Source organism: Equus caballus, chromosome 29, assembly GCF_041296265.1.
Source record: "Equus caballus isolate H_3958 breed thoroughbred chromosome 29, TB-T2T, whole genome shotgun sequence".
Classification (NCBI taxonomy): Eukaryota; Metazoa; Chordata; class Mammalia; order Perissodactyla; family Equidae; genus Equus; species Equus caballus.
This window is the reverse complement of record NC_091712.1, coordinates 33,965,266-33,982,051: the sequence shown is the minus strand read 5'-3', so window position 1 is coordinate 33,982,051 and position 16,786 is coordinate 33,965,266. Positions and strand designations below refer to the sequence as shown.

At 34.7% G+C, this 16,786-nt stretch overlaps 1 protein-coding gene across 3 annotated transcripts in view; it reads right to left on the bottom strand.

The window, feature by feature from the left end:
* UPF2 (UPF2 regulator of nonsense mediated mRNA decay) overlaps positions 1 to 16,786 on the bottom strand; it is a 112,580-nt gene that overhangs the window by 55,803 nt on the left and 39,991 nt on the right. For all 3 annotated transcript variants that reach the window (XM_070255268.1, XM_023632148.2, XM_001916601.6), the window contains exon 8: positions 11,871 to 11,956. In XM_070255268.1, the coding sequence (XP_070111369.1) occupies positions 11,871 to 11,956 (86 nt within the window). The remainder of the gene's footprint in view (positions 1 to 11,870; positions 11,957 to 16,786) is intronic.

Here is a 16,786-nt window from a genome sequence, read left to right as displayed (position 1 = left end):
CAGCACTCACAATAGTGCTTAGAACATGGTAGGTGCTCAATAGGTATTTGATAGATAAATATCTTAAGTATATTGTTAGCTTTAATCTAAAATATTCTTCACCAAACTAAGGATCATCCTATTTTTATAATATTAAATTTGACAAGTTTATGCAATTAATGGAATAATCATATGGTTTGTTATCTTCCCTAATAATACATATATTAATAGTTTTCCTATTGAAAGTAATCTTTTCATTCCTAAGATCAATCCTCTTTGATCATGCTAAATTTTTATTTTTAATATACTATTAAATATAATTTGTTAGTGTTTTACTTAGAATTCTTATATCAACATTCAAAAGTGAGACTGGTCAATACTTTTAACTTCCTTGCTCTTTTTTTGTTACATTTTGCCTGTTTCTTCATACTGTGAAATGGTAAGTTTTCTTTTCTATGTTCTGGAAAAAACAATATAGCAGAGAAACTACTTGTTCCATAAAAGACTTTCTGAAAGAACTCAATAAAGCTATCTAAATAATAAAGTCTTAGTTTATTTAAAATGAAATTGAGAACTTTTTACATTTTCTCCCATGATCACTGGTCTATTTTATTTTTGTCTTGAATCAATTTTGGAAATGTATATTTCTTCCAAAAAATTATGTTTCACTGAGATTTCCAAGTGGTTTTTAAATAGTTCTAGCATATCACCTGGCTCATTTCTTAATCTTTTTAATGCTGTTTATCTTTATATTTTCTAAATACTTCTCTATTTGGATTTTTTTTTAAAGAACCAGCTCTTGAGTTTTTAAAATTAATTTTAATCTTGGTTGTCTATTTCAGTGTATTTTTAAATAAAATTTGAGATTATTATATATTTCCTTCTTCTTCTTTTCCTGGGCAAGTCACTTATTTTTGCTTCCTTTTTTTCCTTCTTCCAATTAGCCCAATCTACTTGAAAGCTTTTTCCCAGCCCCTAAAGAAAGGTAGATATAGCTGTCCATTTTAAAGTAAAGCAGTCTATGCTATCCACTCAGCCTCACATCAGTGAGCTGGTAACAACACAGGTATGTGCTGTCAGCTTCAACAGGGATTTAAAAGATAGTTTTAAGGCTTCTCTAGAAGATTTTAACTCTTTCAAGCCTTTCCATGTAGTTAGCAATCCCAGCTTTTGTTTCTTTTGGAGTTGGCCACATGGAAGTACAGTTAAATACTCCATTTTCTCAGGATCTTCCGCCCCAATAAACTCACCAAATCCTTCTCAAACTAACAAGTTCCTAAAATTCCTCTTTTTCCATTAAACCTTTTACAATTAAACAGACAGTTGATACTAAATGCCATCCTGCCCTATTTAAATATTCAAGTTGTGACTTCATTCATTACTTCACAAAATAAAATCCCTATGTTGTAAATAATGTAATAAATTATAAATTTTTTCAATATTAGCCCTGCTTAAGTGTGCTTTTCTATCTTCCTATGGACGCAAGCCCGAAAGGGAATGGAGCGCTAAGTGCTACACTGAGCACATTAAAGTTATTAAAACGCAAAATAAAATATTTTAATCAACATCAAGCGCAAATGTGTCATAATTTCAGCTAGATATATATTTTCTTTGACTTTTCTGAAAGTCAACTAGAAAATAAACTTAGATCCTTCCTTTGAAAATTGAATTTTATAATCTTCTAAGAGAGTGATGATTTTACCATTTAAAAAGAATGTTTTTTTCTTAAACAATAATAAAACCTTGCTTGTACTTTCAAGGTCTCTTGAATCACACATGGAAGTATCCTACTATCAGTTAATGATCTTCAAGTTAGTAAACATCCAGTCACCAACTACAAGTACTAACAAGAAAGAAACACAAATACTTTTGTTACTGAGGGAGAAAAAGGAATTCCTAAAAGCTTTTATCTTGTAATCAATCAGCTTTCTAAAAAAACAGTCCACTTTTTTTCCTTTAAAATCTAAAGAATTTAACTGTTGAAAGCTATGTTCTCTGTGTTCAAAAGTGCCTAAGAAAAAACGAGAAAGAACACTGTTACTGTTCTGTTAGAGGATACAAAAGATTTTCTTCATAGGAAACACAGAAGCAGATGATGATTCAAAAAAGATGAAATATAATAAACAAAAGACTGGAGTCATTTACTCTGAAATCGGCAGCCAAGTGCTGTGGTGACTTTTCTCAATGTTGACATTCTCAATGCAACAGTGCCATCAAGCGGTGTAACATACTAACAGATTTCAAAAAACTCATTTTTTCATAGTTCCAAATTTAGCAAGAGGGAGGAGAAGGTCCAATTAGAAAGTCTCTCACAAAAACTCCAGTAAACTCTCCTAAAAGATTAATCAGGAGAAGCTGTCAAGAATCAAGTAAAGCATGTCACCTCTGAAGAGTAATCTGTTTATACTAATTTAAAGAGATTCTGAACACTCATCTGCTAAAACCTGACTAAATTCATATGGCTTCAAAGTCACTAAAACCAATACTAGGTTTGTCTATATTTAAAACAAGGAACTAAGAGATTCTTAGGTACTTTCCCTGATTCTAACCAACTTTACACTGAAATGTTTGCTTAGGTGAGGGCACCTTTTTTTTTTTTTAAGATTTTTAAATTTTTCCTTCATCTCTCCAAAGACCCTCAGTACATAGTTGTATATTTTAGTTGTGCGTCCTTCTAGTTGTGGCATGTGGGATGCCACCTCAGCATGGCTTGATGAGTGGTGCCATCTCTATCCCCAGGATCTGAACCAGAGAAACTCCGGGCCGCTGAGGCAGAGTGCGCCCACAAACTTAACCACTTGGCCACGGGGCCGGCCCCTGAGGGCCCCTTCTGAGGTGCTAGAAGTGTTCTGTATCTTGATCTAGGTGGTGGATGCATACCTATACTTAAGACATAAACACTTTACATGAAATTTCAATTATACATGTGTGTGTACAGTTATATTACAAATTAACTATAAAATAATATGTAAATATCTAAGGAAATTCCAGTAGATTTCATATCTGGGGAATCCTTCAAATTAACAGACTGAGAGACATAATGCCAGCCTTTCGAGATTTTTTAACCACTATTTATGTAATGAAGGAGGAACACAACTGAAAGTTAAAACACTGCTTCATATTAGACCATGAAGAACTGTTATTGATAGGTTACAATCTTGTGAAATTTCAATTGTACATTAATGTTTGTCAGTCATGTTGTAGGTGCACCACTTCACCCTTTGTGCCCACCCCCCACCCCACCTTTCCCCTGGTATCCACTAAACTGTTCTTGGTCCATAGTTTTAAATTCCTCAGACCATGAAGAACTGTAAAGATGAACTAAATCAAACTTGAAAACTTTTGTGCTGCAAATGACACAATAAAGTGAAAAGACAATTCACAGAATAGGACAAAATATTTGCAAATTATATCTGATAAGGGACGTGTACAAAGAATATATTAAAAACTCACATCTCAATAATAAAAACACAACACAATTCAAAAGGGGGCAAAAGATCTAAAGAGACATTTGTCCAAAGAAGACACATAAATGGCCAATAAATACATGAAAAGATGCTCAAAATCATTAGCCATTAGGAAAATGCAAATCAAAACCACAATGAGATACCACATTACACCCACCAGGATAAGCGAAAAGGGACAATAACAAGGGCTGGCAAAGATATGAATAAATTGGAACCCATACACTGACTACTGTTAGGAATGTAAAATTGTGCAGTCACTGTGAAAAACAGTTTGGCAGTTACTAAAAATGTTAAACGTAGAGTTACCATATGACACAGCAATTCCACTCCTAGGTATATACCCAAGAAAACTGAAAACATATATCCATACAAAAACTTGTACACAAATAGTCAAAGCAGTATTATTCATAACAGCTAAAAAGTGGGAACATCCCAAATGTCCATCAACTGATAAATGGGAAAACAAAATGTGGTAATCCATACAATGGAATATTATTCAGCCTTAAAAAGGAAGGAAATTCTAACTCATGCTACGACACCGATGAATCTTGAAAACATTATACTAAGCCAAAGAAGCCAGGCACAGAAGGCTACATATGGTACGACTTCATTTATATGAAATCTCCAGAAGAGGCAAATCCACGGAGACTGAGAGCAGACTAGTGGTGTCTTAGGGCAGAGAGGAGGGTAGGCAGAGAAGGAATGGGACTGACTGCTAATGGATGTGAGGTTTCTTTTAGGAGCACAAAAATGTTTTAAAATTTTATTGTAGTGATGGTTGCATATATTTAGAACACTGAATTACATACTTCAAATAGGTGAATTGTATGGCATGTGAATTAAATCTCAATAAAGCTGTTTTTTAAAAAAGAAAAAAAACTGTAAAGAACCTTAAGAGTTATCTAGTTTAGTGTTTCCTAAACCAAACAGTACAGACTAGTGGAAGACAGTTAAATTCTCTCTAAATTTCCTTTGGGTCCTCAGAGTCGTAGGCACTGAAATAACTATTAAATAATTCATTCCGCTTTTGTTAGCAAATTTTTTGGTCAGCTCTGGCTGGAGGGGCTTGGATGGATAAAGGAGGGAATCTTGGCCATAAAAAAAGAATAAAGGCACTGGATAGGATTCAAATCCTTCAGGGAGGGTGGGGGAGACAAAATGCCACACAGAGGGAGGCTTACCTTACTAACGGAGTCCCACAGAGTCTAAGTGAGCATGGGGGGACAGAAGTTCGGTGCGAGCAGAAGCTACGAGAAGCCGCTCAGTATTTCCACGCCCCTCTCCTCCAAAGTGTCCCAGCTTGCCTCTAAGACCAGCGGGCTCAAAGAGTAACTTGCTACCCCTAATATTGCCTAACTGGTCCCCCAGGAGAATACTCTGGCCTGCTCACTCTAGACCCAACCCTCTTTGTTTCCTTCTTACTTCTCCCCTTGAAGGCTATCAGTCATCTCTTTTATTCAAAGAATGGAGAAAAGCTTAAGGGTAGATGGGGTTCGGGAGAAAGGGAATGAGAAATACAATGAGAGGAGACTTACTGGCACCTGACCACTATCTTTCTATTCCAGTCTCCTGAGGACCAAACCATAATGCTCAGGGACAAGCCAAATCTTGCAGGTAGGGTAGAAAGATGCCTGAGGGTTGACAACAAAAGATCTTCAAAATTAAAGGCTTTTCTGTTCAATAAAAATATACAGCCATCCAGGAAACACCAATTTAGTCCAATACCCTCACTAATAGTCCATTTACAAACAGGGGCCTTGGCTTTCCAAGTCACTCAGTAAGGAGCATCAAAAAGACTGAGAAAGTTTCATCAAAACACTGAAATCTTTAGAAAAGACTAGAGTGTACTATACACACTAGAGAGTATACAAATTAGACATCTGCTCTTATACAAATTAGAGATTTTTCTATAATCCAGGTGATTTGAAATGTATAATATAGAAATGCCAGCAAAGAGTAACCACCAATGCTACTTATAAATCCCATCCTTAAATAGACCATCCCCTACCAGCCAAATCATAATCAACATTTCTTTTATTGTTCTCAGTAAGGTAACTTACTAGAGAAATAAAAATTTAATGACCAAAAACAAATCCCTGGGTGTATTTCTGAAGCAAAGGCAATGTGCTAACCCAATTCTCCACATGCCTCTCTACATTTTGCAAATGTTCTTGATGTCCTGGCCAGTGGGCTAAGAGTGAAAATGATGCACCACTTCTTGTCCAGGGTACCTAGGAATGAGCTGGGTTCACATTGTCCTCCCATGCCCTGCAACCCTGGAAGCTATGGCAGCAACAGAAGATGAAGTCTGTACACGTCACTTTCAGAGGAATTAAGAGATACATAGTCTGTAAACTCAAATGTTCCTTAAGGTTTGAGTGAAGCTGCCAAATTAGTCCAGATTCAGTGCAAGGTAAATTACAGCAGAAGCCACAAGTGAAAAGTGAAGAGAGCTAACCCGAATAGGGCAGATATTCAAAATTTATTAAAATTTACTTATTATTAACCATAATTTATTTTAAAAAAAGAAAGAAGGAAAGAAGAAAAAAAGAAAAGGAAAGGTTCCTTAAAACCTACCAAAGTTCACAAGAAAAATACTGCCATGAAATTTATGAAAATTCTGGCCCAATATTTTGCCATGATTTAAAAAATACTAAAGGAATCCTAAAAGAAGAAATGAGGAAGGGAACACTAGGAAGAAAAGGCTTTGCAGAATGCTAAGAGGCGGAGGATGGAAAAAGACATTGAAAAAAGTGATTACAGTCATGCGTCGCTTAACAACAGGTATATGGTCTGAGAAATGTATATTAGGCAATTTTGTTGTTGTGCGAACATCACAGAGTGCACTTACACAAACCTAGATGGCATAGCCTACTACACACCTAGGCTCTATGGTATAATCTTATGGACCACTGTCATATATGCACTCCATCGTTGACTGAGATATCATTATGTGGCACATGACTGTAGTGAGAACATGACAGCTAGAAAATAAGCAAAGGACATTCAACATATGCATAAGTGAAGTACCTAAAAATAAAACCAAAACAGGAAAGCAGAACAAGTATTTAAAGATATTTAAAAATTAAAATCAGGAAAACTTCCCTGAAGTATGCAATATGAAAACTGAAAGGGCATGGAGAATGGCCCAAAATGATCAACACCAAGGCATACCTATCCTAGGAAAGCCACTGGATTTAGTAGAGAAAGAATTACTTGGGAAGTCATATAAACGACCAAGTCAATTACAGAGAAGAAAAGGGAAAAAAAAGACAGCTGGCCTCAGATTTCTCCACAGCAATACCAAGTGCCAGATGACTCTGGGGTAATATCTGCAAGATATTTAAGAGAAAAGGGTCATAGATCCTATCAGAGGCTAAGCTGTCCTGCAAGTAAAAAGTCCACAGATACATCATTCTGAACATACAAGAATTTGAGGGATATTTTTTCCCAAAAACTCTTCTGGAGAAAATTAGTAGAAGATAAACTTCAGCAAATCAATAGATAACTGGGGAACCCAGAGAAAGAGGGCTGGCAGGGACATGGAATATTTTAAATTGTAGAATTAAGATAAAAAGAAATGAGGAGATTAGAGTGACAAACTGGAATGTAAATGCTATATTCCCTATCAGGATGTATTATCAACAGAAATAAAACAAAGAGGAAAGATGGAAAGGAAGACAGAAAGTCAAGTAAGTTTGCTGCTTGCCTACTTGAAGTGCTGAAAGTTAAATATCATGCAAAGCTCACAAATCAAATAATACAAGTGTAAGCACATTTAAGAGTAAAAAAGGAAAATATTAAGGAAGATAACATTACTGACTAATATCAGATGGGTGATGAGAGGGAGTGAGAAGAAAGGAAGAAGAGAGCACAAGCTAATTTTAGCATTACTCATGGTAAGGAACAATGGAGACTGTCTAAATAAATGATCACTAAGCAAACCTACACTCATAACAGCAACTACTGAAATAAAAACACAAACCTTCCTAAAATCAGACAACACGTACACCCACAGATGTACACCAAATAAACAATACAAACAGATCACACAATGAAAAACTTCAAAAAAACTAAACCAAAAAGGAAAATAATATAGCAGAACTCAGACCAATCACACTGATATTACCAAAAATGTAAACAGTCTAACTTACTTAAAACATTTTCAGAATGGATCTCAAACTAAAATTCAATTCAATAACGTACAAAAGAGACTCAACTAAAATAAAGTTATTCTGAAGACTGAATATAAAGGGGCAAAAGTATACAGGAAAAATGCAAATAGAAAGAATGTGGAAGTCGCAATCTTAATATCAGATAAGGTAATAACTCAGGCCAAAAAAGCGTGAGACAAAGACGAACACTTTATGATGATAAAGGGTGCAATTCACGAGATGGAAGTTTTATCCTCACACCAAATAACACAACAGTAACGTTCAGAAAGCTGCAATCATAGTAATTACTAGGAGAAATGACACACATCAACAATAGTTGTCTTTAATTCACCTCTCTCAGCCCATGACCTCTGGGCAAGTGGACAAAAAAGGTCAAGAAAATGGAAAACCTTAATAAAATAGTTATTTAATAATACAAACCGGCCCAACCAATACATTTAACTATGCACCATAAAAACAAAGAATGTAATCTTTTTAAAAACTGCTAGCGGAATGTACATGAAAACTGACTATATATTAGGCCACAAAGAAAATTTCAAAAAATTCCAAAAAGTAAAAATAATAGATAGTATTCTCCAATCACAGTGCAATAAAAATACAAATTATTAACCAAGTCAGAAAATAAAAAACAAAAAAATTCCACTACCTGGAAATTTCAAACCTCTCTCAAACATCTCCTTAGGTAACAAAGGAAATACAAAACTGAAATTGGAGAATTTCTAGAAAACATAAAAACAGAAATCACCACACGTCAGAACTAAGAGAGAGAGCAAAAACCATGCTCAGAGAACAACAATATATATTAAATGCCAAAAAAGGAACAAAATGAATCAGAGAAATAAAGATTAATAAAGATAAAAGCCAAAAATAATGAGTAAAAAAACAGTAAAACAGTAGAATACATAAATAGTAAATCCAGAAGGTTTTTTTTTTGATGAAAAAAACTAAAATGGATAAATCACTAGCTAACATAATCAAGAGGAGAAAAAAGAAAAGGGAAGTACAAATACAGCACTGCTTGTAATGGCAAAGACCGGAATGTCCAAAATGGTTAAATATAGTACATTCATTAAAAAAACATTTCAGGTTTAAAAGAAAAGAACAGGGGAAATTTTTGTGTATTGATATAAAAAGATCTCCAAGATATGTTAAGTGAAAAAAGTTCAGAACAAGAGGTACAATAAGCTACCCTTGTGTAAAAAACAGGAAATATCAGAATCTATAATTGCATTTCCTTGTACATGCAAAAGAAACTTTGGAAGGATACACAAGAATCAAGAGAGTAGCTTCCCACAGTTAGGAGTGACAACTGGGCAAACACAGAGACAAGGATAGGAAGGATACTTTTCAGCATACAACGTTTTAGACTTCTGAGTTTGGAGTCCTGTGAAGGTATTACTTATTTTTTAAAATAAAATTTTAAATTTGCATATGACCAAAATTACATTAATTCATCAAATACTGTAAAGCATTTACTGTGTAGCAAAAACTACACTTGGTATTGGAGATATACAAAATGAAAAGATCTAGTCCTTTCTTTTAAAGACCTCACAGCTTTTACAGCTCAGTATGGATATAGGCAGCTAACCAACACCGGGATACGACGTGCCTAATCCTTTGGATGAAGACGTCACGTTGAAAGTGCCATCAAAGAGTACTTATAGCTACAAAAGGAAGTAAGGACGGCTGTTGAGAGAAGATAGCTCCTATGCTGAAACTTGAAGAGTGAGTCAGAGATGTTCAGTGGAAAAATAAAGGATATCCAGATAGAGCAGAAAACAGAGTGTTGGAAATAGAAAGAGCAAATGGTATTCAAGAAATCATTACGGATGACGATTTTGCAAGAGGAAGAGTGCCTAGAATCAAGACTGAAGAAGTTGAAGAGGGGCTAGATAGGAAAGGGCATTAAATATCAGGTTATATGATTGTATCACCTTCTACCTGTCATTGTTGTGCTAAGCGCTGGGGGTAAAGAAGTAAACGTGGCCTCCTTCCTGCAGCTTAGTCTAGAGGACAATGTCCTGGGAAACCAAGAAAGAGGTTTCTGCGATGGCTGGAAGCTGTGACCTCTCCTGTCTCTGGCTCTCTGCACACAGTGTTGCCTCTATCAGAAATGCTCTCCCTACATTCCCTTTCCTCAGCCATCCGTAGCCCAGCTAACTCCTTTCTCAGGACTCAGATTAGACGACCCTTGTTCCAGGCAGCCTTCTGACTCCTAGGACTAAATCAATCAGTTTCACTTGCTCTATACTTCAAAGCATGCTGTGATTCTTCTCGGTAACTGCACTTAGAATTCTTTGTCTTTCTTCCTCTCGGAACTGTAAATTGTGCGAATACCAGAGCCCAATCTGTCTTGTTCACCACTGCATCTCCAGCATCAATCACAGTATACAGGAGACTCTTAATGAATTACTTAATGAATGAATAAATTTTAGAACACAATTTAATCTTTCCTGATCAGTCAGGCTGATTACAAGAAACCTAAATTATATTTACACATTTAATTTATATTAAAATTATACATTTCAGGTATATAAGACAACGTCTCTTCCTCATGGCTCCAGAATGCTATGATGCATTTTAAGTACTTGTATCTTTATTTTTTTTTCCTCTCCTCTCAAACCATGAGCTGTCATTTCCTACTACTTTCAAGTCTATGCTTCTAGCAGATCCAAACTACTTCTAATTTGCAGCTATCTGCTGAGCTAAGCAGATAAATTCAGTCATAAAGGATATAATTGGCATAAGATGAAATAATACTGTATAGTTTTTGAGAACTTTTTTGGGGGGGGTTGGGAGAGAGTGGGATGGACTGAGGATACAGGGAGACAAGATGCTCTTTTATAAGTAAACTACTTAAATATCACTGTATGATTTCTTTTGTTAACAAAGCCTTTTATTTTTGCTAACTTTGGTTTATTCTATGAAATATAAGTCCAGATAATTGTTACTATGTTTCTTCATTCAAATAAACAGGTGCAAAGAAAAATATAAAAGTAAACATTCCACTGTATAATGTAAAGAATCACTTGAAAAAAATGGGTCCAAGATATTGAGGGAAAAAATATTTTGAGTTTTCATCAATTCAAAGTGTATACTTTTCCCCATTTACAGACATATGAAAGCGGAATGTGTTTCACAATCAAAGCCTTTAAAGTAATATACAATATTTTTCTCCTTTTTGGTTGTACGTAAAATAATGGCGCACCTTATAACTGATGGCACCTTAGATTTGATGAAATGCAGTATATAATTTTATACATAAAAATATTCATCTATATAATTGAGATCTCAACTAGAAAAGTCTTAGTTATCTACTCACTATATTAGCACATTCCATCTTTCTTGCCCCACCAAAATGAAAACCCAAATGGTCGTATTAATGATGCTCACAGGAGATAAAAACTAGTATGAAAGAAAAAAGAAACGTAGTGATTTAGTTTCACTGAGAAATCTTACCACTAAGAGATCATGGGCCTCTACCAATGAATGGACCAAATTAAAATTCTGAGTGAGAAAACTTTAGGGAAATCTCTCAGAGTCCTTATCTTTTGGGGAGAGTATCTATCTTAGCTATGTTGTTAACAAAATTCTTTATTTATTCATTCTTGACTAAACAGAAATGGATGTCCTCCAGGTTCCTAAGGCCAACAGTCTATGAGGGGTCCTGAAATATGCAGCTGAAGTAGGGGTTTTAATGTGGTGTAATTTAGAGCATTAGAGCTCTCTAAAAGCATTACACAACTGAATATGCTTCTTGAATTACTAGCAACATAATCACTAATGTGACTTCCAATCCTAAAGTATCATACTTACCCAAAAAACTTGAAATTTTTCATTGAAACACAACTGTAAGAATTAGATACACTCAAATAGTCAGGTCTTTACATAAAATAAGAACTCTCCAAAAAACTTATATGCCATTACTATTTTTTCTCCTCAGAAGCAAAAATGTAAACCAATTGCTTCTAGCACTGATTAAGTTATTATTCTTATTCTTATCCAGTTACTATTATTCTTAAACATTTTTTCTTAAAATAATAGGTAAGCAACAGAAGAAATATTTCCACTAGAGCTAATGAACAAAAGAACAAAAATCAATGAGAAACAAGATGTAGAAAATATGCTAATAATAATATTTGCTGACAAGGGATATTTTTGGAGAGATAATTAAATAAGAACTTCGATCTTACAATCATCACTGCAGAATAACAACACCAACAAGTGACTCTTGTTTTTTAATACCTACCTTTGTCTGGGAACTATAAAGAGTGCCCGCACCAACTTCTTCCTATTTGCTTTTGTGTTCATGTTCATGCAAAAATCCATTGCTGCCTATAGGAGAAAAAGCAAACTGTTTTCTTAAAAAAAAAAAAAAAATTCAATTTAGCTACTGAAAGCAGAAATCCTGCATGCTACAATGGACTTCAATTTGTTCCTAAACATTTCAAAATAGTTTTAAGACACTAGTATTGTAAGCATATCTCAAACTAAAAGATCATTAAGCTTAAACTCTTCTCTCCTTATGTATCTCAAAATATGCACATCATAAACTTTTTAACTGCAACCTAGTGTTAACAGAACTTTGAATGGGTAGATTGAAGACCTACACGAGATGTTTGGCAAATAATTATATGAGATGTACAATCGATGCCTCTGGCCTCATTAATGTCAAGCAAACCAATGCTAATATTGGGAGAGTTTTTTGATAGAATTAGAAAGTAGCAAGAATAGCTACCAGGAGCCAAGTAAATTACTAATGCTAATAAGGATAACCAAAAAGGAATAAAGAGAAACTAGGTATGAGAGAGAGGCTGATTAGTCCCAGGAACATGTAAGAATAAGTGTCTCAACATTAACTAAAAAGGTTTAGTGTCGATAATCAGATTTGGTAACTTAAACTAAAGAAACCACATCATAGGACTGTAAGAAATACCCACAATTGTTATTTAGTATTGCAATCCACTCTTCTATATTTTAATAACAAAAATGTGTTCGATATTTCATTAATATGTCTAACATCTAATATAAGTGTAAAAGAAAAGCTTAGGAGAGTGTATCTTCTGGGGAGCCACTGAAAAACAAAAATATGAGTAATTGGTATTTTTAAAATACAGGCATGTATATTTTTAAAATGTTAAAAAGATTTCAGAATATTTGGTTTAAGAAATAAGTTTAAGCTATACTTTAAAAAGGAAGAAACTATCATCAAATATCCTTTTGAGTATCTCAAATATTTTCCTTTCATGGGTTCACATGACGATTTTATCATTAATTTCAATCTTTAGGTAGATATGATGATCAGATACAAATAAAAGATCCACAGATTTCCCTTAACTATAAAGGATTTCTACTCCTCACTATAGACAGCAACGCAATGAAAACTCATTTAGTTAAAACTTTTGATGAAGTAAATGGCACAACTAATGATGACTAGATTCTAATCCAGGAAACTAACACGCCTTGAAAGTATTTGCCAAGACTGAAACTCTACATCAATATTAGTCAAGAAAGTAAAATGAATTTAAATTTTTTCTTCTGTTTGTAAAGGGAGTATAAGAAATGTTATTAAACTTGATACTTTCTAATATTAGAACTTATTACAGCTAATTAGAATAACGAAAAGAAAAGCTGAAAATACCCTAAAATTCCTTCAAGCAATTCATCCACATGAAACACTGAAAAATCTGGACCTAGTAATAAAAATCCCAAAGGTTATGTACTCAGAAAAGAAAACCGGTTGACCCTAGAAAACTACACACACACACACACACACACACCCCTCTCAAATCATCATTTTTGAAAAATATAATACTAAAAAAATTTTTAAGTGGCTAATAATGGCCTATGTTTCAACATAAATTAGGAGACAAGAAAAACAAAAAGTATTTCAATAACTATCTTAGAATATTGTCCTTTAAAATATATACAAACTTGGTATCCATCTGAATAAATTTTATAAAAATAGAGAAGGCAATAAATACTTTGGCTACCACAACAATCAAAAGCCAGTTAGATGGAAAAAACCTACAATGTTCAAAATTCTCCACAGCTTAGTAGGAGTTCATAAAGCATGTCAATGCCTGGTACACCCAGTAGGGGTTCAATAAATACAAAGAATAAATGAATAAAAGACTACATAAGTGGAAAAACTGCCAGACTTAATAAATTTGAGGAAATTAAAAAGAAAAAAAGTTTCCCGTGTACATTACTTCTTAGAGGGAACCAATCCTGCTGTATGAGGAGAAGTGGAAGCAAAGGCCTTGCCTTGGTGTCTGTCTGCCTGGATTGCAACTGCTGCCTGACAACTCAATAAGCAGCTTTTTGAAAACTTGTTTCAAAATATTTTAGGTAAATGAAAGACAGTTCAACAATTTTTTTATTTTATTAAATAAAAATAAATTCTTCTGATTACCAAACGCATGCAGAAATAGCACTACCATAAAAGATATTATCCACAAAAGTCACCTAAAAGAAATCTTCACTTTGGGTTATATATTGTTACATAATTTTTTTTTTTAAAGATTGGCACCTGAGCTAACAACTGCTGCCAATCTTTTTTTTTTTTTTCCTGCTTTATCTCCCCAAATCCCCCCTGTACACAGTTGTATATCTTAGTTGCAGGTCCTTCTAGTTGTGGGATGTGGGATGCCGCCTCAACGTGGCCTGACGAGCGGTGCCAGGTCCGCAACCAGGATCCAAACCCTGGGCCGCCGCAATGGAGCACACAAACTTAACCACTCGGCCACGGAGCCAGCCCCGTTACATAATTTTTAAATTCAAATAATTCTTAGACTTTTCTATTTCCCAAATACTTTTCCCTCTTAAGCCTTTTGGACCTTTGCCAATATATATGGAAGAAATTCCTTTCATGAGGAAGCTGACTCCCAGAGGAACCCACTGGGGTCCAACAGGGAAAAGTGGCCCCTATTTTTCATCTGACCCTCAGAAAGCTAACTCAGAATGTAATACACTGTCATTACTGGCAATAGCTCTTAACACCAAGCTGGGCACTACAGCAGGCTTTCCAACACCGACGCACAACAGTAATGTTACTAGTACACAGCTGATGAGACACTTCCCACCTCAACTTTCACGACAGTCTCAAACTAGGGCAGGCGGGGAGCAGGGCTGCCAGGGTCTCTCTCTCTCTTTCATCTTCTGTTTATATCCAATGAATATGTGAAAATTTAGCAGGGGAAAGATTCAATCGTATCCCAAATTTAAAAAAATAAGCAACTGTTTAAGAGGTGTTTTCTGCTATATTCTATAGAAGAAAGACAAAAAGAGACTCTCTTAAGAAAACAGAAACAAATGCTGCAATTTTTAAAAAACTGTACATTGACCCAATCACTCTAGGAAGTAAGCCAACTTGGAATTAGAGTTTCAAGCCTATATGATTATATGAAGAGTGACTGAAATAGATCTAAGTCATCTGAAGAAAAGCTAAATAAGCTGAAAGTGGAAAAATAACCTAACTTCTATAGTTCTCTACAGAAGACCCTCAAAGCATTATGGGGGAAAAAAGGATAAAAGATTATATTGTATTTTGACCAAAAAAATGGCCTAAAGCAACGATATCAAACTTTGGGTCTCAAGAGCCCTTCACACTCTTAAAAATTAAGGACCTGAAAAAACTTTATGTGGGTTACATTTATCGGCATTTTCTGTATTAGAAATTAAAACTAAGAAATTTTAAAAATATTAATTCACTTAAAAATACCAATAAACCTATTAGTTGTTAACAGTTTGTGGAAATAATTATATTTTTGAAAATGAAAAAATAATTAGTGACAGAAGAATTGTACTCTTTTAGAAGATAGCCAGATTCTCATATCTAGTTACACATTCAATCTGTTGTGACGTGCTGTTCTGGATGAAGATTATGACGAAAATCCAGCTTCATACATATATATAGCTGGAAAAGGGAGGTACAGTTTAATATCCTTCTCAATAATTGTTGATATTCTCTGATACCAGACCAGAACTTGACAAGTGGTAGTTTCTTAAGGATCAGCTGCAACGTGGAATCTGAAAGCATATCAACATTAGTCTGTCTTGCACTTTGAGTGCACCTTCAAGACCTGAGCAAGACTGTGTTAACACTGTGTACTGGTCACTTAGAACAAGGGTTCACCGAGCTGAACGGATCTTCCAAACACATACATGAGAATTTTAGATTACATCATTTAATATTACCACCAATCTCCTCAGAATAGTCTCATCAATAAAGTGTCTTGAGAAAAGAATTAGGAGTTGTAAAGCTTATGGTGGCAGATACAGTTTTCCAAAATTCTAGTTCTGTTGAAAACTCAAATTTGTTCACTGGCAATAAATACTCTTAGTGGTTTTCCTTGAAGTGAGAGAGGCTCACCTTATCAGTTAGAAAACTGCCTGCTAAACAGCCAACTTTGAGTAACCACAGTTCGTCCATCAGTTCTTTCAAGTAAAAATGGTATTCTATGAAAAAAGCAACTAGTTCAGCTTGCAACTCAAACGAGCACACAAGTGGTTTTTCTCAAGACAACCTTGAGACAGCAGAAGTGCTTTACATGTCCTTCCCATTTCGTCAGTTTAAAAGGATGAGTACTCAAAGGTTGAAATGAAACAAAATCACTAATTTTTATGAATTCATCAAGGAGGTTCTTAAGTGAGACTGGCAGTGTTTTTTTGATTGCAAATGCATGACAGTGAAGAATACTTCACTACTAGTACAGTTTCCTACCACTGCACCTTGATTCATGCTAAAATGCCAGCAGCTTTACCTATCATTACTTTTGCAAATGTCAAAAACAGTGAAAAACAAAAACAAAACCTAGTATCAGTATGAAAAACTTTGACTTTATAGACCCCTTAAAGTGCCTTGGAAGATACCAGGAATCTACACAGCACACTTTAAGAACTTCTGGTCTAAAACAGTTTTTTCCAAACTGTAGGGTCCCAATATGAAGGGGAAAGGTGTCAAGCCAACAGGATTCTAGAGACATTTCCACCTCCAAATAGAACATCTACCAATTGGCTTCAATTTTATGTGTTTGCTTTGGATTCCTATATAAGGTGACATTTGAAGAAATAGTTCATTCCATGGCTAAAACAGTCTGAAAACCACAGACATTCCTAGTTAGAGCTATCCTACAAGGTCTACGTGTTTTAGTGAAGTTACAT